At 64.7% G+C, this 26,000-nt stretch overlaps 1 protein-coding gene across 1 annotated transcript in view; it reads right to left on the bottom strand.

Annotated features, from left to right (window-relative positions):
- USP7 (ubiquitin specific peptidase 7) overlaps positions 1–19,952 on the bottom strand; it is a 32,346-nt gene extending 12,394 nt beyond the window's left edge. The window contains exons 1-6 of the mRNA XM_055135319.1: positions 19,669–19,952; positions 5,841–5,945; positions 2,775–2,973; positions 1,168–1,306; positions 999–1,087; positions 770–878 (exon numbers count right to left, since the gene is read on the bottom strand). Of these exons, the coding sequence (XP_054991294.1) occupies positions 770–878; positions 999–1,087; positions 1,168–1,306; positions 2,775–2,973; positions 5,841–5,945; positions 19,669–19,753 (726 nt within the window). The 5' untranslated portion in view covers positions 19,754–19,952. The remainder of the gene's footprint in view (positions 1–769; positions 879–998; positions 1,088–1,167; positions 1,307–2,774; positions 2,974–5,840; positions 5,946–19,668) is intronic.
- Positions 19,953–26,000: the final 6,048 nt, after the last annotated feature.

The following is a 26,000-nucleotide window of genomic DNA, read 5'->3' as shown; positions in this document are numbered from 1 at the left end:
AAGCCCACCCGGGTGATCCCCGAGTACCACCCAAGGGTAGCCCAAAACAAAGCCGCAACAAAAAAACCAAAGCAGGGGCTCGAGAGATAGCACAGCGGGTAGGGCGTTTGCCTTGCACGCGGCTGACCCGGGTTCGAATCCCAGCACCCCATAGGGTCCCCTGAGCACCGCCAGGGGTGATTCCTGAGTGCATGAGCCAGGATTTATCCCTGTGCATCGCCATGTGTGACCAAAAAAAAAAAAAAAAAAAAAAAAAAACCAAAGCAGCCAACCTCAGTTCATTCCTGGCACGGAATGTGAACCCCAAGTACCCCCCAAAGTGAGTGACTCCTGAGCAGAGCCAGGAGAAACCACCCAGCACCACATCACACAACAGCGCAAGACCTTACAAAATAATTCCCGAGGGCTGGGAAGATAGCACAAAGGCAAGGTGTCTGCCCTGAGCACGGCGGGCCCAGGTCCGACCCCGTAAGGCCCTCCAGGCATCTCCAGGAGTGACCCCCTGCCCAGAGCCAGGAGCGAGCCCAGAGCACTGCCAGGTGTGTGACCCCCAAACAAAACCAAGTTTCCCGCAGGGCCGCGCCGGTTCCTGCTAAGGAACGAACCCAGGGTCCTTCACCTGAGCTTTGCCCTGGCCTTGGCACACAGGAGCTCAAGGTGGTGTCGCTGGCGGCTCTGCTAGAGCGCCCGGCAGACGCCACTGCCCCAGCCCCCGGGTGAGGCCACAGGAAGGGGGAGCCCCGAGGGTCCCGGGGGTGGGGCGCGCTACCTTCCGCAGCTGGTTGGTGAAGAATAACGTCTGCAGCAGGCTGTTCATGTAGCACGTCGCGCCCTGGTTCTTGAGCCCCACGTAGCCCGTGTGCTTCTTGGAATCCCACCTGCGGAGAGGGCGGCGGCTGCTGCTGAGACCTGCGCCGAGCCCCACGGAGCCCCACGGCCGCGAAGGCAGCGCCCAAGGGCCCGGTCAGCGCGTGGGCACCCGCTCCAGGGTGACTTACGCGACTCCATGGGGGGCATCCGCCTGCACGAAGACCTCAAAGGTCACTTTGTCGTCGTCGATAAACCCTTTCTCAGGATCGGTCACCTCCTATGAAAATCAACAGCCGCGTCAGCCCCGGTGGCCGGGAAGCGCCGGGCGGAAGCCGGCCCCGACCGCGCGGCACTCACGCTCCAGGCCATGAAGTTGGAGAAGCCCCAGTCGTTCTCCTTGTGGAAGAAGAGGTGGCTGATGCGGCGGCTGAAGGACTTCTCGTCGTCCCGGTAGTTGATGATCTTCAGCACGGCCTGGGCGTGACAAGACCACGACCTGCGGGACAGAGCACGGCCTCAGCCTGAGTCTGCGCGGCCGCCGGCAGCTTGGAGCAGTGCGCGGAGCACCTGAGCTGCTCTCTCCCTCCTACGGGCAGGGCGCAGAGACGCGGGCCAGAGGGGCCGGGGCGCCCAGCGCCTGCAGAACTTAACCTTTCCAGCTCCCAAACGGGCTTCATTGTTTGAAAAATCTGATTCGTGGGGCTGGAGTGGTAGCACAGCGGGGAGGGCGTCTGCCGTGCACGGGGCTGACCGGGGTTCGATCCCCGGCATCCCATAGGGTCCCCCAGGCACCGCCAGGAGTCATTCCTGAGTGCAGAGCCAGGAGGAACCCCTGAGCATCGCCGGGTGTGACCCAAAAAGGGGAAACCAAAAAATCGGCTTCACGAAGAATCCAAATTTCTGAACTTTTCACAATTTTGAGACATCCAAAGTGTTTTGGTCAGGGATGTACCAGTGCTTCGTGCTGGTATTAACAAAAGGCTCAGAAAAAGAAAAGGCTTCCAAGAGCGAGTACCGAGGGGAAGGCGCCCCGTTGGACTCCCCCGTGCCTGCCGTGAGTGACCCGAGCGCAGAGCCAGGAATAAGCCCTGGGCGCTACTGGGTGTGGCCCCAACGCCCACCCCACCCCCCATAAGGAAAGACAATGCCATTTGTTTAGAGCAGGGTCCCCAAGTCAGAGGTCACCTGACTCACCCCCCTAGTCAGAGGAGAGGGTGCAACTAGCTGCTCTGCTTTAGAGCAGCGGGTGAAGAAACTGCTAGATTTTGGGGGCGTCGCACTGCTCCACGGCACAGGCCCTCGGCAGTCCCCCGAGAGCCCCGGCTGCCGTAAGTGCCAACCTTCCTGGCCTGCGGAGAGCCGGGCCACCCCTCAAAGCTGTCTCCCTGACTAAAGAAACCCCAAGGCCCCCCGATGGCGTAGGGCACGGAGAGGCTGTGTGGGAAGGAGGGGGCTTCCCTGCTGACGGCTTTCCGGGGAGCCTCAGTGGGGAGCAACAGTCTCTGCTGACCCGTTCACGGCACCATCGGTGACCCCGGGGTAAGAACCCGGGGTGTGAGGCCTCAGGGACGAGGACCCGCCTGGATATCCCCCGATCTTAAGACACTCTTAGTCCGTGGCAATTCTGCAGCAATGACAGGAACACTCTCTCCCCCGCGAGAACCCAGCCGGCCCCGAGGCCACAGGCCCCACCACGGCCGGGCAGCAGGGGCCGCGGGCCAGCAGGTGCCAACACAGCGACTGGAGCTGCCCGTGCAGGCAACGGTCAACGTTCCCGTCCGGATATACAAATACCTACCAGTGGGCTTACACGGGCAAATCTACTTTAACCTAAGACCAAGAGCGACACGGAGCCGGCTAGAGAAGTTACCCAACAATTCAAAAGGAGGCCGATCAGATTTGGTTTCCAGTAACGTATCACAACTATCTGTGGGTTTGTAATGGCATCATTTAAACCGTCTTACGTGGAATCAGATTCAGCATTGCACTGGAGAAAGAATCCTACGCTTTTTTGGTGTGGTCTGTCTGGATAAAAGCGTGGCATCACCATAATCTTCCATGGCAGATTTCGCACAAAACACGGAGGGCTAAGGACCGACTCACTCAGTCTGCTGAAGCGCTCGACAGTGAACTGGAAGGTGGCCTCGGAGCGCCAACTCGTGTCTGCAAGAGAACAAGCACGTCAGTCCCGGAGCCCGGCACGGCCCGGCGTGCAGGGCAGCCTCGGCCGGGGCGCGGGGCGGGTGGTGGCTTCCGGGCCAAAGGGTCACACGAGGCCGGTGGTGGCTCAACGCCCACCAGGGACGCGTCCTGCCTTCTCCAGGGCAAACCAACCGGAGGGAGCACGGCCCCCCGCCCCAACTCTACTCCTCTCACCCACCCATCCCGAGTCACCCACCGGAGGAGGAACCCGGGTGGGCCTCCAGGTGCCCAAGAACGGAGACATGAGCCCCTGGATGTGAAGAGTGACAGGCAGGGGGCTGCAGGGGCCAACCAGGACTGGCTCATCTGGCAGTTCTGACCCACCCTGGCCTCCCGGGGCCGGACTCGGTGCTCAGCGCGAGCCTTATGGACACGGAGGCAGTTCAGGAGACTGGACGGGGCTGCGGGCGGCGCTGATGTGGCTCAGCGAGCCCCGCCCGGGCCCTCCCCACTCCGCCACACTCCTGGGGTTGTGGGTCCTCTGCTGTGTGCGCCTCTCTCGTTTCCCAACCCAGCCCTGCCACAGACGGGGACAACGGTGAGCACCGGGGGGCTTCCTCGTGTTTGGGGGCGGGGGCTCCTCTAAACTCCCGTGCAGCAGCAGACTTGGGCGACCAAATGGCCAGGCTATGCGGCTCCGAAGGTGCTGGAGGGCGGGTGTCCACTGGCCCATGGGAGAGGGTCCTGGACGCCCTTCCGCCCGGGAGCGGGCTGCGGTCTCCCCCCAGTCAGACACGTGGTCACTGTGTGCAGGTGCTGCAAGGTGGGAAGGAGGGACCCGCCCACCCTGCAGACCCCTCCCCCCAGGAGTGGACACCTAGCACAGCGGCCAGCGCGCTGCTCTGAAACCGCATCCTGGAGTCTGACAGCACCGACCCTGGCCCCCAAGGACACGGACCCACGGAATGACACGGCCCGTCCCAGGTCCCCGACCCCACGCCCCCTGCCCGCCTCATTGTCAGGTACCACTGAGAGCTCGTGGGACTTGGTCCTGCAGAACACAGTGGTTTTCTGGGCCAGCGAGCGCACAGCGGGCAGGGCACTTGCCTTGCCCTCAGCCAACCCAGGTCCGATCCCCGGCACCCCCGAGCTCTGCCAGGAGTCAGCCCGGAGCATGGCCGGACATGGTCCCCAAACCAAAAAAAATAAAGCGCTTCTCTGGCCACCCCCCCCCCCCCGCCCCGCAGACACATCAGCTGATCCCTGAATTCACACTAGGCAGATCCACGAGCCCGGGAGTCGGGGCTCTGAGACGCTGGCACAGACGCCCACCGGGCTGGGTCACGTACACACACGCAGAGAACAGAGTGGGCTTCAGAGGCACAGCCTGGGGGTTCCCCGGGGATGAAGCAGCCCACCCCCCGCTCTCAGGAGACGTCACCCCGAACCACCCAGGGAGCAGGCAGCAGGGCCTGGCCCGTTTCTGCCAAGACTCCACAGTGAGGAAACGTGGGACTCGGGGACCAAGCACGCCGCTGCAGGGCTGCGCTCACGGTGGGGAGTCCCCCTGCCTGTCCCCACACGCTGGACACAGCGGCGGCACTGGACACGGGGCACCAAGCAGAGGAAGACGTGGTCTCCATCAGAAAAGGTACCTCTGGGGGCCGGAGCCATAGAGCGGGGGGCTCACTCGCACTGCACGTGGCCAACCTGGGTCTAATCCCAGGCGCCCCCAACACGTGCGTGCGTGCGCGTGCGCGCGCACACACACACGCACACACACACACACACACACACACAACACGCACACACAATGAAACTGAAAAAGGTCTCCTGGACTCTTCCCAAGCCCGAGGCCTGCGCTGCCCCAGGAGCCTGAGCCTCCACCCAGCCCAGGATCCAGCTCGTGTGCCTCCTGGGTGCATGGCTGCTGCCCTGCCCATCTGCCTTCACGGGCCCCCTGGGCCCCCTCTCTGCACCAGGCAGGCTGTGCCCTCCAGCTCTGCAGGGCTGAGGTGCTCCGGAGGCGAGCCCAGCGTGAAGAGCGAGATGCTCAAGTCACGCGTGTTCAGGGCTGCTGAGCGGGGGCAGGCCGCGATGCTGGCCCCGGAGTCCGCTAGCTCCGGCCACCCCTGTGCGCTCACGCACCTGCAGCTTCCCAAGGACACTCGGGCTGCCCCTGCTCATGCTCCCCGCTAGCTGGGCTCGTGCCGGTGCCAGGCGCATCACGGGCGCTGACGAGCAAGGCCGGCAGGCAGAGCCCGCACACACGCCACTGCAGTGGCCCGGGGCCTGCAGGGGGGGCGCCCGCGGGTCAGGGCTGAGGGCTCAGGCCGCACCTCTTTACCTGCCTCAGGGAATGCGTGAGCCAGCGCTCACCTAGGGCCGCAGCTTCTCAGAGGCTGGGCGGGGGCAGGAGTCTGAGCAGCAGAGTCGCTCCGGAGGCTGCTGGTTCCTGTCCACTGCCCCGCTACTCCCCTGGGAAGGACACAACCCTCATGAGGACAGGCCGCGGGCGGACGCGCCATCTCAGCCGCTCAGGAGCCTCCGCCTGGCACTCGGCCACACCCAGGCCCGGCCCCGAGCACACAGAGACCTCGAGTGTAGACGGATAAGTTGCCACACACAACCTCCTGCCCAGGGCCCGAGGGGCCAAGGGCAGCCACGTCCTAACGCTGGCCAGCACTGTGCTGCCACCAAGGAGAGGGGGGCCGCCTGTTCTGGAGACGCCACGGCTGATGCCCCCCTTCCCGCGGGAGCCGGCGAGCAGCTACTCACCGCGGACAGCGGGGGCCAGCGGGCTGTCCCTGTCGCGTGCGCCGCGGCCACACCGCCTCCTCCGCACCAGCTCCGCTCCGCGCCGCGGCCCGCCCCGCGCCCACACTCACCGTCCTCCATCTCCTCCTCGGTGTTGTTGTGCCCATCGCTCATGGCCACATTCCCATTGATGACAGGGTTCTGAGTGATTCTGGGGGGGTCATCGGTATCTCCAGCTGCGGGGAAGACAAGAGACGCCGCGTTAGGGGCCTCGCGCTGAGGAGGCACAGCAGCCCCCGACACACACTCCCTCCCCACTCCGCATGCAGCACTCACTCAGTGTGTGACCAGCCTAAGAGAGGGACAGACAGGAGGACGGCACGCATTTGGGGAGCAGAAAGGAACAGAACGGGAGACTGACACCCAGGGCTGATAGAGACCAGGGCGGGGAGGGTCGCTCCACGGCCCGGAAGCCGGCGTCAGGGACCAGGGGAGAAGGCAGCTGGGTAGAGAAGGGACCACTAAGTACATGATGCTTGGAGGGCTCGCTCGGGATGGGAGACGCGTGCTGAGAGTAGGCTATGGACCGAACATGGTCAGTTACTACCTGTCCTGCAAACCATAGCACCCAAAAGAAGAGAGTAAGAGGGAATGTGCCTGCCACAGAGGTGGGGGCGGGGGGGAGACATTGGGAACACTGGTGGTGGAGAATGGGCACTGGTGGAGGGATGGGTACTTGGCCATTGTATGACCGAAACGTAACCACGAAAGTGTGTATGTATGTAACTGCATCTCACGGTGTTTCATTAAAAAATTAAAAAGAGGGGCTGGAGCCATAGCACAGCGGGGAGGGCGTTTGCCTTGCACGCGGCTGACCCAGGTTCGATTCGCAGCATCCCATATGGTCCCCTGAGCACCGCCTGGAGTAATTCCTGAGTGTAGAGCCAGGAGTAACCCCTGTGCATCACCAGGCGTGACCCAAAAAGCAAAATAAATAAATAAATAAAAAGAAATGTGACTAATCATAAACCTGGTTTTAAATGTTCCAGGGAAGGCTAAGGGATGTAACTCAGTACCAGAGAATACACCACGGCAGCTGAGGCCCTGGGTGTGGCCCCCAAAGGCTAAATGAGATCTGAATTTGCTCCAGTTGATATAGAAAACATGCTAAATATATTTTGAAAATTACAAAAAAATTTGGGGCTGGAGCGATAGCACAGCGGCCGACCCAGGTTCGACTCCCAGCATCCCATATGGTCCTGAGCACTGCCAGGAGTGATTCCTGAGTGCATGAGCCAGGAGGAACCCCTGTGCATTGCCAGGTGTGACCCAAAAAGCAAAAAATTAATTAATTAATTAAATGTTATTTTATAAAAATAACAAAAATTAAATATACCTAGTTATATATAAATATACATTTTAAAAGATTTCCCACTCAATCCCAGAGAAAATCTTTCCCGTGTCTTTGTTCTGGGGGCCACCTGGCGGTGCTCAGGAGGGGACCGTTTGGGGTGTCGGGATTAGAACCAGGACGTGGCCCACAGCTGCACGGAGGACAGCTCACGGCTCCCGCGCCCTCTGCCCAGCACCCGAGGAAAAGGACTAAATATAGACATGACAGGCAGAACGTTCCAGACGGACACCGCCACCGCCTTCCAACAGGCCCGGTGTCCCTGCCTCCCTGCGCGGGGGGCCTGCGGGGAGAGGACCCGCCCGACACAGGCTGAGGGCCCGTGGGAAGCAGAGTCGCAACGGCGAGGCAGAGGCAGGCGCAGTCCCCACCGCTTTCGGGACCCTTGGGAGGCCGGCGCGCCCCATCCCCCGAGAAAGGGCCTCCGACGCCTCACACTCCGACCCTCCTCCTCCCCGCCCAGTGCTCCCTGTGGCCAGCGCCGGGGCCAGACCTCCCCGACACACAGACGCGCGAGGGGAGCAGGGGCCGAGTAGCTGAGAGCGGCCCAGAGACGTGTGCTGGGCTGGCCGCGCGGCCTCTCCACCGGCCGGGCGCGGAGTCGCTTCAGCACCTTGGAGAGCGCCTTCCCCGGCCGGCTCGCAGGGTCGGCCGCAGCGCGCCCACCCGAGGCGGTTCTCGCTGAACAGTTCAGAAACCCAGAGTCTCCCCCCAACCTCGGGCCATTTCCAATCCCGACGCTCAAACGCCTTAACTGAGTAAAGCTCACACCCCTAACACGAGCGCTCCCGGGCCTTCCAAAGCGGACACATGCGTCTCCTTAGAGGGCCCCTCAGGGACGCTGGGACAGTGGCAAGGGCCTTTTGCCCCCCGCCCCGCCCCAAGCGCCAGGAGAGCCCAGAAGCCCCCCAAGGCAACAGCCCCCGGTGACTCCCGAGCAGAGCGGAGCTCGGTGCCTGCCTGGGGCCTCTCATGTCGCTCTCTGGCGCGGCGCGGCGCAGCACAGCTGCTCTCAGAGACGCTTCCCGTGCGGGCTCCAGACCCAGGGAGGGCTCGGCTGCCAAGCAAGTGTCAGCAGCGGGCAGCGTGGGGCAAGGGAGGCCCGCGGGGATCCGAGCCCAGCGGGGAGAAAGTGTCCGCACAGGCGTGCTTGGGTCACCAGAACTGGAAGCTGTGGCGATGACACGGCGAAGGACGAGTCAAGCCAACTCCGCACCCCCCCCCCAGGCCCGGAGGCGGAAAATGAAGGGCAGCGCCGTTTCCCAGCTGCGGGAGGATGAGCACATGTGGTAGATGCAGGGCACAGAACGGAGCACTGGCCAAGGAGCCCCTGCGAGCGGGACAGGCCATGCTGCCCTGTGGCACGCCGGGATGCTTGCCCAGGGCCAGAGCACCGAGCAGCCAGCTCAGAGACGAGTGCGCTCGGCCGGAGGATTCGTCGTGCAGCGAAGACTGTGGCTCCCGAGTTGGAGTCGGAGGGAAGCACAAAGCCCGCCGAGCCGGCAGCACTCCAGCAAGGCTAGGACCAGGCTCGGGGCAGGCAGGGGCCCGCGGGTACTGTTCTCCGGCAAATCCTGCGCCTGGCCTCGCCAGAGCTTCTCCCAGGCGGGCTCGCTCGCTTTAGGGGCTGATCACAACGCTACCTCAAGTTGCTAAGGCTGGGAGTCGGCCAGCCAGCACCAGCTGACAGGCGGCGCCTCGCACGAGCAGGCACAAAGTCAAGACCGTGTCGAAGGTGTGCAGGACCGTTGCCGTCCGAAACAGAGGACACACCCGGCCCGCGGGCGCGGCTATGCCCAGGGCCCACGAAGGGTAAACCGCTGGTGGCAGCCTCGCTCAGTTCCCACAGCCTCATCTCACGGCGCCTCTGGAAGAGTGTGACGTTAGAGACGCGGAGGCAACCGGTGAGGCCGAGGCGGAACGGGGGTGTCTGAGCCTTTCTCTGCTCCCCTCCCCATGTCTGTTTGTGATGTCACAGCGCAGAACCACCGCCATGGAAGGGCGCGAGTCACTCCTCCAGTCAAGGGCTGAGCTAAACTCCAGTCTGTTGGCTCTGACACGCTCTTGCCACTCCATCGAAACTTTCCCAACCGTCCCTAGAAGGCACGGGGAGAAGCGGGAACCAACAGCCACCCCCAAGCCTCATAGCCCTGACAAGCCAGTGCCACCGAGGGTCCCGTGAGCACCAGGGACAGGACACTGGGGGGCCACACTGAAGTCCACCCCCACCCCAACTCTGCGGGGAAATGCCCCCCCCCAGCCCCGCTTTCGAGGGCGCTGAGCCCGTTTAGAGACAGCGAGACACAAGGGTCTCAGGCTGAGCCTGAATTCTGCCGGTCTCTGAGCTACCCAGCGGAATCGACGCGGGAAGGGTGGCCAGGAAGGCCAGCGCCGGGCCCCCCCGGGGGGCCAGGTCACCTTCTCGTCCCAGCCTGTGGCTCCCCGCCATGCCTGCCTTGTCTGCATGGCGCTGCAGTAGAATGTGGGGGGCGGGCGGGTTCCCCTGGACGCATCAGAGTGAGTGTTTAGAACCCAGAGACCCCCCCCCTGCATTCTTGTTCTCTGAAGCTCCCACGAAATTCCTGCTGGAGTTTCCAGCAATGTCGTCGGGGCAGAGGGGTGCCTCCCTCAGCAAGGGGTGCGAGCCACAGAGCGGGGTCAGCGGGAACCAGCTCCGGGAGCCAAGGGGTCCGCTCCCTTGGCATGGCGCGTGCTGCCGACAGGGAAAGCCAGGCGCGCGGGTGCGGGAACACTGCTCTCTGCCGCCAATCCCAGTGCGGCCCAAAGTCAAAAGCTGATCCAAAAAAAAAAAGACAAAAGCAGGGGCCAGAGACGCTCAGAGGGCAGGACAACTGGGGTGTCCACGAGGTCCAGGCTTGATCCTTGACACAGCAAGTGACACCCCCCCAAAAAAACAACTCACAGGGGAGGCCCCAAGCAATGCCAGGTGAGCGCCAAACAAAAAGCAAGGCTAGGGTGAAGGCTCAGCGGGTAGTGGGGGTCCCTGCTTTGTGCGTGCTCCTGCTGCCAGAGGGACCCGCAATCACCAGCCACTGCAACCCCCAGGAACAATTTCAGGGACAAAACACCTCTAAGCCCAAAGAAACAAGGACATGAAGTGACAAGTGCCCCTGTGTGTGCGCAGTCACCCGGGAGGTGTGATGCTCTACACGGGAAGGGCAAGACCACAGTAAAGCCAGGGCAGGACCCCCACATGCCAACTATGGGGGTGTGGTCAGAGATGGGACCTCCGGAGAGGCCGGGCAAAGGCACAGGGGAGTAAGAGGAGCACCTCGAGATCCTCACTGCTCCCCGCGCCACTCCCCCGGGAGCCCTGCGGGGTGCAGCCCCCCTCACTGGGCCCCAGGCCCTGCCCACCTGGACCACCTTATGAGTAGTCCGGGTCCCGGAGAGGAGACGCTGTCCCCAGAGCAGTGTCCCCGCTGGGCCGGGGTGGGACCCAGGGCTGCGGGGCCCCATGGCAGCTAGATGCCAGGGACAGAGAGACTGGAGAGACGGTCCGAGCCCTGCCTGGGCAGCCCGAGAAGGCCGCCATCCTGGAAGGGCGCAGGCAGCACGGCCACCTCACGCCCCCTGGGTCCCAGCAGTGGGACAGGACCAGCCAGCCCCTCCAGGGTCGCCGGCACCACGGGGTCTGGTCCTGCTCCGGCAGACGCCACAGCTGCCCGGACGCTCACCAGCCGCCGCCTGCACACGGCCTGCCACCTCGGGCTCCCGATTTCCGCTTCCGGAGTGGAGGAGGAAATGCTCACGGCAGCGAGTGAGAAGCCGAGGCTGGATGAAAGGGGACTCTGGGCGGGTCACGTCCAGAGGGGGCAGCCGTGGGACCCCAGGGACCCCAGGGCCTGGCACGGGGAAGGGAAATGCCGACAAGCCCTGTAGTGGTGCCAGGACTCTGAGACTTCCTGACGAGCCGGGCTCCCCGGGGAGGCCTCGCTTCCCAGAGCAGGACCGACCAGCGCCCGGACCCCGGGCCAGCCTCCTGCACAAGCGCCACCGCGCAGAACCCGCTGGACCAGCTCGGCCGGAAGCTCCCGGAAACCGCTGGGCGGGAGCAACAGAGCCGGGGGAGGGCGGGGTGACCTGCAGGACAGGGGGCCCTGACACAGGGGTGGGGGCGCTGCCAGATGGGGTGGGGGCGGGGAAGCCGTGGAGGTGGTTCCAGCTCCGCCCAGTCTCCAAGTCGCGCTGGGTGTCACTCCCTGGGTGTCACTCCCGCCCATCTTCCACCCCCAGGGGGTGGGGAAGGATGCCCCCGAGGCCAGGCGCTGTGGGGGCCGCACGGGTCGGGGGGGACACTCCTGCTGAAGACGGCCAGCCAGGGATCAGGTCACGGGACCTTCCCCAACAGATGGGGAGCATCCACAGACGGCCGGAGCACACGCTCGCTCGCCAGGGCCGTGGCTCTCAGCATCAAAAAGCCAGATACCCTCAGCCCCGCGAGGGCGACCCAAGGAGGACTCCCGCGCGCGCCCGGGGAGACACGGACGCGTGGTCCCCGCAGGGACGCAAAGCTCTCCAGAGGAAACTCTGCGCAGCCTTCAGAAAGCAAGGCCCCTGGCACACTGGGGAGCCCCACGCCAAGCCTGCAGCTGACCCCAGTTCCATCCCTGGCGATGCATGTAGCCCCCTGGCGTCCCCAGAGTGACCCCGGGAGCCAGGAGTAAAGCTGACCCAAAGCCCAGCTAAAAACACCTGCGGGGGCTTTAAACAGGTGTCACAGTCTCCAGGCCTGGTCTGGGGGCCCCTCCCCAAGCCCCCGAGGATGCGGAGGCAGGCACCCCCAAGTCACTGCGCCCCCCCCCCCCCAGGAGACAGACTCCAACAAGACGCTGCTCCTTCTGTCCCAGTAGGCAAGCTGAGTCGTGCCGGCTGCCCCACCGTGGACACGAGGGTGCTCCCACCCCAGCTCCCACCGAGACTATGACGGGCCACGTGGGAACTGATCCACACAGCCCAGCGCCTGGCTCCTCCCACATGGCCAGTGAGGGACGTCAGAAGGCACCATGCAAGCCTGAGAGGAGAGGCTTGGGGACAAGCAGCCCTGGGGCACGATCCTGAGAGCTCGCGGGTATGGGACCCTGCATCCCAGCCCAGAAAGCCAATTGATCTGCAGCGGCGGGGTGAAGGGTCATTCTCAGGACTGTAAACTGCACACAGGAACCAGCCGGAATCTGAGGCTGGGGTCATCCAGGCACCTCGGGGGGTGCTCCCTCCCACAGCTGGTGGCCCCGGCGGTGTCCCCACGGCCCGGGGACACCCTCAGACCGCACTCGGCCCACCCTGCAGTCCCTTCTTCCAGCTTCGCATGCTCTGCAAAGTCCCGAGACCCCAGGAAAGATGCTGAAGGGCAGGAGGGAGCCCCCGGCTCAACCCTGTCACCACAGGGCCCCGGAACACCTTGCCAGCTGCCCCCAAGTACTGAACGACGGGCCGGGCCGAGCACACACCTGCCGAGAGCCAGACTCTGGGTGCGAGCCAGCCGCAGCGGAGGAAGCTCCAGCCCAGGAAGGCCGGAGCAGACTGGCCAGGAAGCGCCTTTCTGGGTTAGCTCGGGCCGTGGTCCTCTGGGAATTCTAAACCCGCAGAGGCAGCGGCAAGCTCGGTGGAGCGGGGACCCGGTCCCCAGGGGACGTTCCTGTGGACAGGGGGGAGCGGGCCCCGGGGCACCGACACACAGGGGAGGCCTGACCTTAATTCAAAGCCAGACTCACATGAGACCCAGCGGCGGGGCTGCGAGCAGACACAGTGTGGGACCAGCTACCGACACAGAACATACAAAAAAAGCTGAAGGACTGACTTCTCCAGGGCGGCGGCCCAGGGGGGAGCGGAGTCCCCAGCGGGGCAGGTCCCTGCGCACCCCAGCGCCAGAGCGCGGCCAAAATAAATAAACGGATGAAACCGCCTAAGAGGATCATCAGGAAATTGGAGCCGCTGCCGGGAGGCGCCCAGCTCCAGAGGTGGGACAGCAGGGTGCCACCCCCGGCCCCTGGGTCCAGCCACAGCGCGGGACTGGCCGCCACAGAGGGAAGTGTGACGTCACGCAGGGCTCGTCCTTGCGCCCCCACCGCACAGGCCAGCGCCTGCCTGGTTCCATGGTGGTGGTGGGGAGGGGTCCCTGCCACACCATCCAAGCTGCAAAGGGCCGTGGACACTAAGGTGGAGGGTTATTTATAACCTCCTCCCTCCCAGTTATTCTCCCCCCGCCCCCGGCCACACCAGGGCCAGGAACTGAGTGGAGGTCAGCTGCACGCAAGGCCAGCCTCTGCCCTCTGTGCCGCAAAGTCTCTCCAGGCCCTCTTTCCATCTCCCCCCCACACCTTTAGGGTCACACCGGGAGATGCTCTGAGGCTATCCCTGGTTTTGCACTCAGAAATTACTCTGGGCGGTGCTGGGGGACCGTACGGGATGCCAAGGATTGAACCTGGGTCAGCCCCGCGCAAGACAAACGCCCTCCCCGCTGCCTCCTCGCTCTGGCCCCTCTCTGAGCGGGATAGAACGGAGTCTGCAGGATATAACGGAGTGTTTGAAACAAAACCCACGATGCACTTGGGGATTTACAATGCACACCGAGGGCCGAGGGTCATCCTGCCCGTAGTGACCATGTCCACTCCCGCTCATCCTGCAGGGACGTCCAGGGAACTGAGCCCCAGAGGCGGGCAGGCGGGGCGCAGACGGGCCAGCGGCTACCAAGGTCCGCACCATGGGCTCCTGCGGGAGCTCCACGGCCTGCAGCCTCCCCTAAGACCTGGGCCTTATTTGTTTCTTTTTTTTTTTTTTTTTGCTCTTTGGGTCACACCCAGCGATGCACAGGGGTTCTTCCCGGCTCTGCACTCAGGAAGTACTCCTGGCGGTACTCGGGGGACCCTATGAGATGCTGGGAATCGAACCTGGACCAGCTTGCATGCAAGGCAAACGCCTTCCCTGCTGTGCTATCGCTCCAGCCCCTGGGCCTGATTTTTAAGTTCACTGTCACAGTAAGAGCCAAAAACAAATATTCAAATTATGCCTTGACCCCAGCAGCAGGGAACTCCCCGGCCCCGTGCCTGCAGCCCCCCGCCCCAGACTCCCTCCCCCTTGAGAGCCGGGCTCCTGGGAAAGTGGCTGCACTGTTCAGGCCGGAGTTAACACCGGGGGTCTCTTGGTTGGGGAGCAGGACGGATGCTGAATCCACACCTGAGGCCTCTCTGACCCCCAACCGGTCTGGTCTTGACCCAAGTTTCAGAGCCGAGCCTCCACGGCCCTTCCCCAGAGACGTCAGGCCATGGGGGCTTGTGAGGAGACCCCAGGCCCAGGCCGAGTCTGCTGGGGGCCCAGAGCGGGTCCCCCGGGCAGCCCGGGCAGGCAGCAAGCTGCAGCCGGGGTGGACCCGGGCCGGCGGGTGTGGGGAGTCACTCGGGAACCCGCTGTACTGGGTGTCTGCCGCGCACGCCCTCGGCACGTCCTCAGGGAAAGAATGCAGCCACTAAGCTGAAGACACACACTGCGGCCGTCTCCAGACAAACCTTGCAAAACTGCTCTCCGAACCTTTCCGCGGACGGGAGCCATAGCAAAGCAGCTAGGGCGTCTCCCCTGCACGTGGCCAAGCCGGGTTCGATTCCCAGCACCCATGTGGTCCCCTGAGTGCAGAGCCAGGAGTAACCCCAGAACACTGCCGGGTGTGGCCCCCAAGCAAGAACAAACCAACCAACTAGCCATAAAAGAACCTTTCCGGATCAACGGCCCTGCCCCTAGGAGTCCTGGGTTCGATCCCCAGCACCGAGGCAGGGAGTCCCAGAGCCCGGAAGAATCTCTGCAGGTCTCCGTGGGAGCTTTCTGCAGCAACGCGCGGTCCGGCCAGGAGCAAGGCCACTGGTCACCGTGCAACTCCTCGCCCCTCGCGTGGCTGGGAGGGAGGCCCCCTTGGCCCCACACACGTGAGTCGTGCCACACGAGTACAAGACACACATCTTCCCGCTTCTCGCACCCCATGAGCCGGGGCCTGTCTTCGGGATGCTATTTTAGGCCTGTCGGGGGGGGAGTGAGGGGTGTTCGGGGGCTCCTGCGGAGCGTGGCTCAGCGCCCCAGGACCTGCAGCTCCACACGCGCCCCAGGACCCAACCAGCCCCAGGAGCCCAGACCCACTGTCCTTCCAAGCCTGAGCCGCCACGGGAGCCGCCCAGCATCAACCACCTTCCACAGAGCCGGGCTCCAGGCACGGGTCTGTGTCTCGGGCCTGCTCTGTCTGCGCGGCCCCACCGGGCAGGGACTGTTGGGTGCGAGGCCCTCCCGCCGCCATGCTCCAGGGGGGATTCCTACTTCCGGGCCTGTGGTGTGGTCCCAGCACCTCGGGTTGCTGGGCTCTGGGCCACCAGCCACACTCAGCGAGCACTTTAAAATGCCCCCCACATGCTGCTGAGAGCAAAGCGGTGCCTGTGCTTGTTCTACAACAGCGGCGCATGGGGCCGATTGAGACCCTAGAAAACGGTTCATCCCCCACAGCTGCGCCGGCGGGGCAGGTGGCCCAGGTCTTCCCTGGGCCCGGGGCCCCGCTCTGCCTCCACGCCTCAGCCCTGCCACACGCTGCCCAGGGAAAAGCCCCCAGCTCCTCCCCCAAGTACCCCACATGGGGGGGGCAAGGAAGGAGAGGCAAGGGGGCACGGCCCCCCCCAGACACACCTGGGAGTGTGCGCCCGGCCCTCCGGACCCCGGGGTGTCAGGAGCACGCCTCCCCCTTCCCGCCGGCTTCTTTCAGGCTGGCTCGCAGAGCCGGGGTCAGCCCTGAGCGCTGCCGGGTGTGGACCAAAACCAAGGGGGGGGGGGAGCAGCTACACCCACGGCAGAAGCGGCAGCCCGCCCGCCCGCCCCGCCGCGCTCACCTGCTCCCACAGCTCGGGAGGATTTCGACACGCCTGACTTCTCCGAGCCCGGGCATGTGTTACCCCACTCGGAGAGTGGCCTACGCGACTCTCGCCTGCGCTCAAGGGACACTTTCTGCTTCCCCCAACTTTCTGCAGTCCACATTAGTTCAGAACAAGGCCATTATGAAACAGGGGACGTTTAACACCGAACTCTGTCACCGCACAGGCCAACAGACACCTGGGACACGGCTTCTCTGCCCTGGTGAGCGAGCAGAGCACCAGCACCCCCGGCCCTGTGACACACCAGGCAGCCAACAGCAGCAAACCCTGCCCTGCCCTGCCCCCGCCCCGTGACGCTGGCTGTGTCCCGTCTGGGAAACAAGGTTTCCTTCCAACGGGACCCAGGGCGGCCTTTTGAAGTCACTTTCATTAAAAGCCATAAAAGTGAACTGAAACTGCAGCCATCAAAGCAGCGCGCGTTTCTGGCTCCCGCACACGCCGCGCCGGCCCGGCCCGCCGCCCCACTGCCCACAGTCGGGTGGACAGGCCACCGGCCAGGGCCAGGTGGCTCAGGAGGCCAGGAGGGCCCATCCCACGGGGCTCGGGAGGCTGGGCGCAGAATCAGGCCCCAGGATGAGGCAAGAGGGTCAGACTGGAAGCACCAAAAGGGCTTGGGGACAGGAGGAACGGGGGGGTCGGAGCCCGGCCATCCCCTCTCTGCCACTCGCTCAAGTTTTCAGAGATTCACAGGCTGGAAGGCACGGCCCACGGGCCCCTCTCGCCCCGCTGAGGAAAGCCCCTGACGGACGGAGCACACCTGGGCCCCCCCCCACTCGGGGCCTGGCACCCCTGCGTTCTTTCTCCCCACGGCCCCGCAGGCGGGCCCGGCCTCGTGCTCCGGGAGGCACACTGAGGCACGGGAACACAAGGTCACACACCAATTCGATTCGGAGGCAAAGTCCACTTTCAGGGCCAACCGGCCCCGCGCCTGTGCTCCTGTCCACTGATCTGACCCGCCCCGGGAACAAGACCGGGGGGCGACGGCTCCCCATCTCCCCTCGGGGCCCCACCACTCCAAAGTGGGCCGGACCCCCTACCCCTGGCACCTCCTTCCCGCTTCTCCAGGTCAACGAACGTGCCGCTGTGGCCTCCCCGCAGTTCTCACCAGCCGAGCTGATGGGAGAGGAAAATCACTAGCTTCGGATTATTTGATTTTTGCCTCGCTATGGTGCTCTCTGCAAAGGAAAACTACACCTCAGACCTCATCAGGTGGTTTCAGCTAGCTGGGAGCACCTGCGCAGGGGCACCCACTCTCCCCTCCCAAACCAGTTGCAGCAGTCAGGGAACCTGAAGGGCCAGCTGCCCACACGGGCGGGTCGGGACGCGCGAGACGCCGGCCGGGAGCAGCTCCCGGTCCCCGCACCGGGGCCCGAGTCGGGTCACACGGCAAGTGCCATGGCCCGGGGCCCCCCAGACCACGCTCTGAACCCCCGGCTTCTCGCTGCGGGGGCCCAAGAACCACCCCGGGAGCAAATAGCAGGGGTGAGGGGGGCCAGCGGCCGGCCCGCCGCACACACACACAGCCTGGGGCCTCCCCGTGGCCCAGCTCCCGGTCCCGGGAGGGCAGAGGCCGATGCTGCCCGGTGACATGGTCATTCGTGCGGGGCAGACCCCACCCCGCCGCCCCCCTGCTATGGCTGCGAACCACAGTCCTGGGCTCTGCCCACACACCGCCCACCCCCCACCCCCCCCCCCCCGCGCTGTCCTTCACCCTCAGCAGCGCACCGGGCAAGGGAGACTCCCCGGGCCACGGCAGCGGGGCGACGGCCGCAGCCCTGCAGAGCAGAGGCGGCACGGAAGCACACCAAGGCCGACCTCTCCAGAGGCGAACCCGACCCACCAAACCAGTTGCCCGGGCTCCCGAGAAACCACCCAGCCCCGGAGGGCCAGGCTGGCCGCTCCTCCCTGGCAAAGCCTTCGCTTGCTCAAGCCCAGCACACCCTGCCCGGCTCCTGCCGGAGTCGAGGAGCGGGGCTGGCGGCTGAAGCCCACCTGCCCCACGGAGAGGCTGGGGGGTGGGTCCCTGAGCCAGCACGCGCACACCTGTGGGGCCTCAGGTGGAGACCCCGGGGAGCCCGCGGGCTAATGGATCCCGGGTGCAGAAGGAAACAAATTTCTCCAGTTTAAGGAATTAGTGTTAATGGTCGTAACCTCTGCCGCGCCAGCTGGAAACTCCGGCCCAACTCCAGCCCGGAGACCTCGGGAGCTGCTTTCCCCGAGGAAAGCCCGACAGTGGGAATCAGACCCCAGCGCGGGAAGAAGCTGCCGGCCAAGACCACCCGGGCCCCCAACAGCCTTCCACACCTCTCTCCTGGCCCCCCCCTGCTTCCACACGGCCCATGGACAGCCCCCCCCCCCAAGCACACCCACACCACTCTGTCTCGGAAGCCAGTCGTGGGTGGGGGCCGGGCAGAGCAAGAGGCTCTCACCGGGGTCCCCCAGCCCCTGGACCAGCCATTCTAGGGCCCGTGTCTGCCGAGAAACTGAGGCCGGTATTCTGATCAGCCTGGCAGAGACAAGTTAACACTTGAGGTTCAGCAGCAAGGAGAGGGGGAGGGGGAGAGACCCTCTCTCAGCCGGGGTCACTCCCGGAGGGGGGGGACAGGGCTCCGCGGCCACTTCCCACGCCTCGCCCCCCCAGCCCCACCCCCTAGCCACTCGCAATGTGGCAAACCACTTTTTCCGACCAGTGTCCAATTATTTGGCAGGAAAAGTGTGTCGCGGAGCAGTGCCAGTGGGGGCGAGGCCCCCCTCCCGAGCCATGCGCCAAGCCACCCTCCCGGAGGGCACACGCGGGCACACACATGCGGCCGCCTCACCTGGGCTGCCTGAGCCCCCCCCCCCCCCACCCCACGGATGCAGCCCAGGCTCTGCTCCCGCCTGACAAAAATCAAAACAAAACCCGCATGCAGAAGCGGGACCTCCGGTGACCCATTTATTGGGGAACCCCCCCCCAAGACACATACACACAAGACACAGAGACACACACCGGGGTCCGGGAGGGAAACGGCCCGCGCGGGAGCCGGGACTGCTGTGTCCTTGGTGGGGCCCGGCTGTGCCGCAGGTTAAGTCCCACGCGGCGGAGGTGGGCGCGGGCGGCGGGTCCGCAGGTGCGTGCGCGCGCGCGTGTGTGTGTGTTTTGGGGGGTCCACGCGGAGCCCCGCACCCGCGCGCGGGGGAGCGGGCCGGATGCCGGCGGCGCTCACCCCCGCAGCCCGGGCCCCCAGCCCCACCTCCGGCCCACCTGCGCCCCGGCAGGTGTCTCGGAACCCGGCCCGCTGGGGATGGGGGTGGGGGGGTCCCGGCGGCAGGTGCGGGCGAGCCCGGGCCGCCCCCTCCCCCCCCTCGCCGGGCGGCCGGCACCGGCCGGAACCGGGCCAGACCGGCCGGGCCGGGCCGCGCCGGGCGTGCGGGGCCGCGCTCCGGGCGCTTTGTGGCGGGGTTCGCGCCCGCGGTGGGGGCGGGGGGCGGCGTGACGGTGCAGCCGGGCCGGGCCGAGCCGGGCCGGGCCGGGCCGGGCCGGGCGGGCGGGCGGGCGGCCCGGGCCTGCCTTAAGATGGCGAGAGGCCCCTCGCGCGGCTCCCGCGGCGGCCCGGCCACAATGGCAGGCGCCCCGGCCCGCCTCACCTTCCATCTCCATGTCCTCGGGCTCGCTCAGCTGCTGCTCGCCCGCCTTCTGCTGCTGCTGCTGCTGCTGCTGCTGGTGGTTCATGTCGGCCGGGGCCTCGGCGGGCCGGGGCGGCGGCGGCGGCGGCGGCGGGGCCTCCTCCTCGTCCTCCCGCGCGTCGTCGGCGGCCCCGGGGCGGCCCGCGGCGGGCGGCGGCGGCAGGGAGACGCGCACGTACTTGCTCGCGATTCGCCCAATCTCGGCGCCGAGGCGGGCGGGCGGCCGGCGGGCCGGGCCGGGCGGCCGCGGCGGCTCCCGGGGCTGCGGCTGCTGCTGCGGCGGCTCCTGCGGCGGCTGCTGCTGCGGCGGCTCCGGCGGCGGCTCCCGCGGCTGCTGCTGCTCCCGCCGCCGCCGCCGCCGCCGCTGCTGCTGCTGCTGCTCCGGCTCCCGCCGCCGCCGCCGCCGCCGCCGCGGGGCCCGCCTCCCGCCGCCGGGGCCGGGGCTGCGGGGCCGCGGGCCGGCCGGGGGCGGAGGGCGGCCGGGCGGGGGCCGCGGACTCAGCCCCGCCTCGGGCCGGGCGCGGCGGCGGGCGGGCGGCCTGGCCGGGCCTGCGCGGCGGACGGCGGCGGCGGCGGCGGCGCCGGGCGGCGGCGGCGGCGGCGGCGGCGGGGGCGGCGCGGGCGGGCGACGGGCCGGGCGCGCTCGGGGCGCTGCGGCCTCCGCCTCCCGGTCGGCGGCGTCGGCGGGGCGCGGGCGGCGGACGCGGCGCCCGGCGGCTCGGCTCGGCTCGCTCTCAAAATGGCGGCGGCGTGAAATGTCACATCCGCATGGGGGGCCCGAGAGCGAGCGGGGAGCGGGCGGCGGGAGCGGGCGGGCGGGCGCCGCGCCGGAGGGCGGAGCGGGAGGGCGGAGCGGGGAGGCGGGGCGGCCGCGGCCCGCCTCGGCCCCGCCGCCGCCCGGGCCCGCCCCGGCCCCCGCCCGCCGCCCGCCGCGGCCCGCGCCGGCTCAGCCCGGCCCGCGGCGGCCACACGGCCCGCGACGGACACACGGCCCGCGACGGACACACGGCCCGCGACGGTCACAGGGGCCGGACACACGGCCCGCGACGGACACAGGGGCCGGACACACGGCCCGCGACGGACACACGGCCCGCGACGGCTCTGCCCGGCCCTTGATGGACACAGGGGCCCGCGACGGCCCAACCCGGCCCGCGACGCCTTAGTCCGGCCCGCGGCGGACACACAGCCCACGGGGCTTCACACGGACCCGCAACGCCTGAGCCGGGCCGAGACGCCTCACACGGCCCGCGGGGCGCAGACGGGCAGCACCTCAGTCACCTCAGCCCTGGCCGCGCCGTCTCACCCGCCTCAGTCTAACCCGCCTCGGCCCGGCCAGGCCCGTGTCTCTCACACCCGCACCCCGCGCCCCCGCCGCGGGTCTCCCTCCGCCCCCAGAGTCCCTCGAGGCAGTGCTGGGCGCTGGGTGGGGGGCGCGGGGCACCCCTGCGGAGGCCGTTTCTCTCGATGACGCCCCCCTCCCCTGCTTATTCACCCCCCCCCAGCAGCGTCTGAGGACAGACCCTCCCCACAGTGGGTGGGGGGCGCGGGCACGCACGGGTCCCCTCTCCAGCGGGTCACCCTGGCCTGCTGCTCCTGCTCCCCAACTGCACGCGGCCGGTGGGGGTCCAGGGCACGGGCTCAGCCTCCTGTGCAGAAGCACTGGGGGCCCATCCTGGCCACGGGTCTCAAGGGGCTATTCTGATCCGCAGCGTCCAGGAGCCTGCGGTCCCCTCTGGGCACCAGCCTCTTCCCTGCACCTGCACCTGTCGCCACCTTCCTCTCGCTCATCCCCGTGCGTGGCACCCCCACCCAGACACAGCTCAGAGGAGGACAACGCCGGGTCCGAGAGCTAGCACGGGGCCCCCAGCAGCAGGCCCACCTTCCACACGTGCTTCTCAGACCTCAAATAGGAATGACCCTGAGCACAGAGTCAGGAGTAAGCCCTGGGAAGCCAGAGCAATAGTACCCTGAGCACAGAGTCAGGAGTAAGCCCTGGGAAGCCAGAGCAATAGTACCCTGAGCACAGAGTCAGGAGTAAGCCCTGGGAAGCCAGAGCAATAGTACAGGGGGAGGGCGTTCGCCTTGGATGCAGCTGACCCGGGTTCAATCCCCGGCGTCCCATAGGGTCCCCCGAGCACATATAGGAGCTGGAGCGATGGCACAGCGGGGAGGGTGTTTGCCTTGCACGCAGCCGACCCGGGTTCGATCCCCAGCATCCCATAGGGTCCCCCAAGCACCGCCAGGAGTAATTCCTGAGTGCAGAGCCAGGAGTAACCCCCTGAGCATCGCTGGGTGTGACCCAAAAAGAAAAAAAGGAGTAAGCCCTGAACACTGACCCCTTCTACACAAAAAAAAAAAAAAAAAAAAAGCCACAGGGGAGAGAATCTTTAGCACACGGCTGCATCCCAAATTCCTGAGCTCTAATATGTACAACACATGAGCGATACACGGAGTACCAACGCTTTGACCGCAGTACAGTGCTCCACACACCGCTGTCGAATGACTGTCCCATGCAGTCGTCCCCACCGCACTCCCTGGAGGGGTTCCACCGGCCCTGAGTCCCAAGGCCTCGGTCCCCCCAGACGTCAAGGGCCCCGCATGCACCCTCACGAATGCTTAAGGACAGTTCTCAGACGCAGGGGAAGCCTTCTAAGCTTGCTGGGGACGCCGTGGCAGGGCAGGGGGGTGGGGGGGCCAGAAAGGGCAAGTTGTGGCAAGGAAAGGGTGCGAAGGGTGGTGGCTGGGTGATAGAGGTGCCTATCAGGTTCCACCCGGGGCCAACCTTATCATCAAGGCTTGGACCCAAGCCTTGGAATCAACAGCAGCTGTGAGGAGGAAAGTGGATCCTTCCCACAGTGGGCGAATTAGACGTGGTAGCCAGTGAAACGTAGCTCGGCAATGAATGAGACCGAGGCAGGGGTGGGGAGCACCAACGCTGGAGCACTGCAGAAGAGCCTGGCTCCATCCCTGGCACTGTGTATGCTCCCCAGAGCATCGACGGGCGCAAATCCCCCACCCTGAGCACAAACCCAGGGATAGTCCAAGAGCAGCACCAAACGGGGCCTAGATATCCAAAATTGAATACAACCTTTAAATCAGGCAGAGAGATAGTTCAGTGGGCGGGGTCTTCCCTTTTATGAGTCCGTCCTGAGTTCGATCCTTGGCACCCCATAAGTCCCCCAAACACTGCCAGGAGAGAGCCCTGAGCACAGAGACAGGAGTAAGCCATGAACACTGGCAGGTGTGGCCTCAAAACAAGTATTTTAATTTTTTAAATTTTATTTATTTTCTTTTTGGGTCACACCCAATGATGCACAGGGGTTCCTCCTGGCTCTGCACACAGGAATTACTCCTGGAGGTGCTCAGGGGACCCCATGGGATGCTGGGACTTGAACCCAGGTCAGCCGCGTGCAAGTCACAAACACCTTATCCGCTGTGCTATTGCTCCAGCCGCACAAATTTCTTTTTTTCTTTTTTCTTTTTTTTTTTTTTTGCTTTTTGGGTCACACCTGGCAATGCACAGGGGTTACCTCCTGCTTTGCACTCAGGAATTACTCCTGGCGAAGCTCAGGGGACCCTATGGGATGCTGGGAATTGAACCTGGGTCAGCCGCGTGCAAGGCAAACACCCTCCCTGCTGTGCTAGCCCTCCCTGCTGTGCTATTGCTCCAGCCCCACAAATTTCTTAAGTAGGTTGGAGGCTGGAAAGATATGCACAGCAGGTAAGGTGCTTGCCTTGCACAAGACCAACTCAATTCCCAACACCCCGTAGGGCCCCCTGACCCACACCAGTAGTGATCTCTGAGCACAGAGTCAGGACTAAGACTTGAGCACTGCTGGGTGTGCTCCTCCCCTGCGCCCCCCCCCCCCAGAAAAAACCACCTAGGGCTGGAGAGATAGTACAGGACTTAAGGCATTTGCCTTGCATTTGGCCAACCCCTGGTTCCTGCTTTGGCACCATGATATAGGCTCCTGAATGCTGCCAGGTGTGACCTAATAAGTAAAATAAAATGAAAAGAGAATGAAGCTATTTGCATGGTACATCATCAAAGAGTGTGTGTGTGTGTGTGTGTGTGTGTGGTGTGTGCAGCGTGTGCCTAAGAACTCAGCAGAAGCATCGCGATTCCGCTGAGTAATGCCTGTTTCCTGGGAGATTCCATGTCACACTGCTACCAAAAAGTCCTGAGAAGCATCAACACCGAACAAACACCCCCCAGGGGCCCTGCTCAGGGCACTGGCGTCGCCAGCTTCCAGGACCCAGACCCGCACGCAGAAACCGGCCATCGAGGAAGAGGCAGAACCAACTGGGGAGACAGGACCCGCGGGAAGAGGCTGACTTGTCATTAGGTGGCCAGTAAGTGCCAGGGCGGGGCCACCCTATCATTACTCTCCGAGCAAAACATATTTTTGCTGTTCCCGGGACCTGTGCCATGACTTGGCATAAACAGCCGTTTGGTTTTTCTTCTCGAGAACCCAAATATTTATCTACCTGAAAGCTCCTTGGGGCAGGGTCTAAAAATCGTTTGAAGGAAAGGGCAGAGAATGAGTGGGAAATCTCAGGGTTTTGGTTGTGTCTTATTCTGCTGGCAAGATAATTCATTCTCAGAAAAATGAATGACCTCACCCACCTCCCGTGGTAAGTTAAGTGAGGAGCTGAACTGGCAGAAAAAGCTCTGGGTCTTAGACAGGAAGATGGAGGGGAAAGTTGTGCAAACTTGAACTTGTGACACTGATATAACCACGTTTTCCCCCATTTTTTGGGGGGGACTCGAGGGGGGTGATCCCAAGCAATGCTAAGGAGACCCAGGCCCACTCCTGGGAATACTGAGCAAGTGAACTAGACAGTTCACTGCAGGGCCTTGGTGATGCTACAGTCCAGAGAACCCGCAGCGGCAAGGGCCACCCTTGGTAGGGCTGGAGCAGAGCAGAAATCCCCCGAGGCGACCCCTGAGGGCCTCTCAGAGCCATGCAATCCTGGGCGTCCACACAGGGTCCTGCAGAGCCAGGCTGCTGGGCTCAGAGCTTTCTGGGCTCACTGGGACTCCTTTTTTTTATTTTTATTTTTTTTTGCTTTTTGGGTCACACCTGGCGATGCACAGGGGTTCCTCCTGGCTCTGCACTCAGGAATGACTCCTGGCGGTGCTCAGGGGACCATATGGGATACTGGGATTTGAACCCGCGGCGGCCGCGTGCAAGGCAAACGCCCTCCCCGCTGTGCTATCGCTCCAGCCCCTGGAACTCCTTTATATGGGGAAGTAGGAAGGACCCATTCGACCAAGGGACTTGCTTTCTGCAGAGCAGAGATAAAACTTTGTTTATTTGGCTTTGGGGCCACACCCAACCATGCTCAGGGTTTAATCCCGGCTCTGCCCTTAGGGGTCACTCCTGGGGGAGGCGGTGGTGGCCAGTGCAAGGAAGCAGAAGCCATGAGCACTGCCACAGACCCAAGCTAGGTGGGCGGTATGCAAGGCGTGGCACCCAACCCGCTGCCACTGTCTGTCCGTGTCGGTTCGGGGGTCACACCAGCTGGAGTCTGGGGGCTACTCCAGTGTGGAGCTCAGGGGATGCTCCCCGCAGTGCTCAGAGGAAAAAGGTGGTACCAGAGATCAAGTCTGAGACTCAGGTGACCGAGCCTGGGCCCAGCCCTCTGAACCAGCCCCTTCCTGGTCTCGACACGACCCCATGAGTGCAAAAAGCTTCCCTTGTGGCCCCCCAGGAATCACTGCCCAGCACTGCGCGTGGTCCTCAGGGCTCTGCCAGGAGTGGCCCCTGAGCAGAGCCAAGAGTGGCCCCTGAGCACAGAGCTAGGAGTGGTCCCTGAGCAGTGCCCCCTTAAATCAAAAACACCCTTTGGAAGCAGCCCCTAGAGGTTATGAGATGGCAACTGTGAGACTGAAGTGACTGAAACGAGACGGGGTCCCAGCACTGGCCTTTCCCTCCCCCACATCCTTCCATGTAAAACTTTTTGAGAGGAGGGGCCGGAGCGATAGCACAGTGGAGAGGGCGTTTGCCTTGCATGCAGCTGACCTGGGTTCGATCCTCGGCACCCCATAGGGTCCCCCGAGCACCGCCAGGCGTCATTCCTGAGCGCAGAGCCAGGAGCCAGGAGGAACCCCTGAGCATTGCCGGGTGTGACCCAAAAAGAAAAAAAAAAAAACCACTTTTCAAGGGGGAATGGAGAAAGGCAGGACAGCGGGTAGGGGGCTTGCCTTGCACACAGTCAACTCGGGTTCAATCTCCAGCACCACGTATGGTCCGCGGAGCCCTGCCAGGAATGACCCCTGAGCACCACCA

Source organism: Sorex araneus, chromosome 4 (genome assembly GCF_027595985.1).
Source record: "Sorex araneus isolate mSorAra2 chromosome 4, mSorAra2.pri, whole genome shotgun sequence".
NCBI lineage: Eukaryota > Metazoa > Chordata > Mammalia > Eulipotyphla > Soricidae > Sorex > Sorex araneus.
This window is presented reverse-complemented; position numbering and strand designations above follow the sequence as displayed.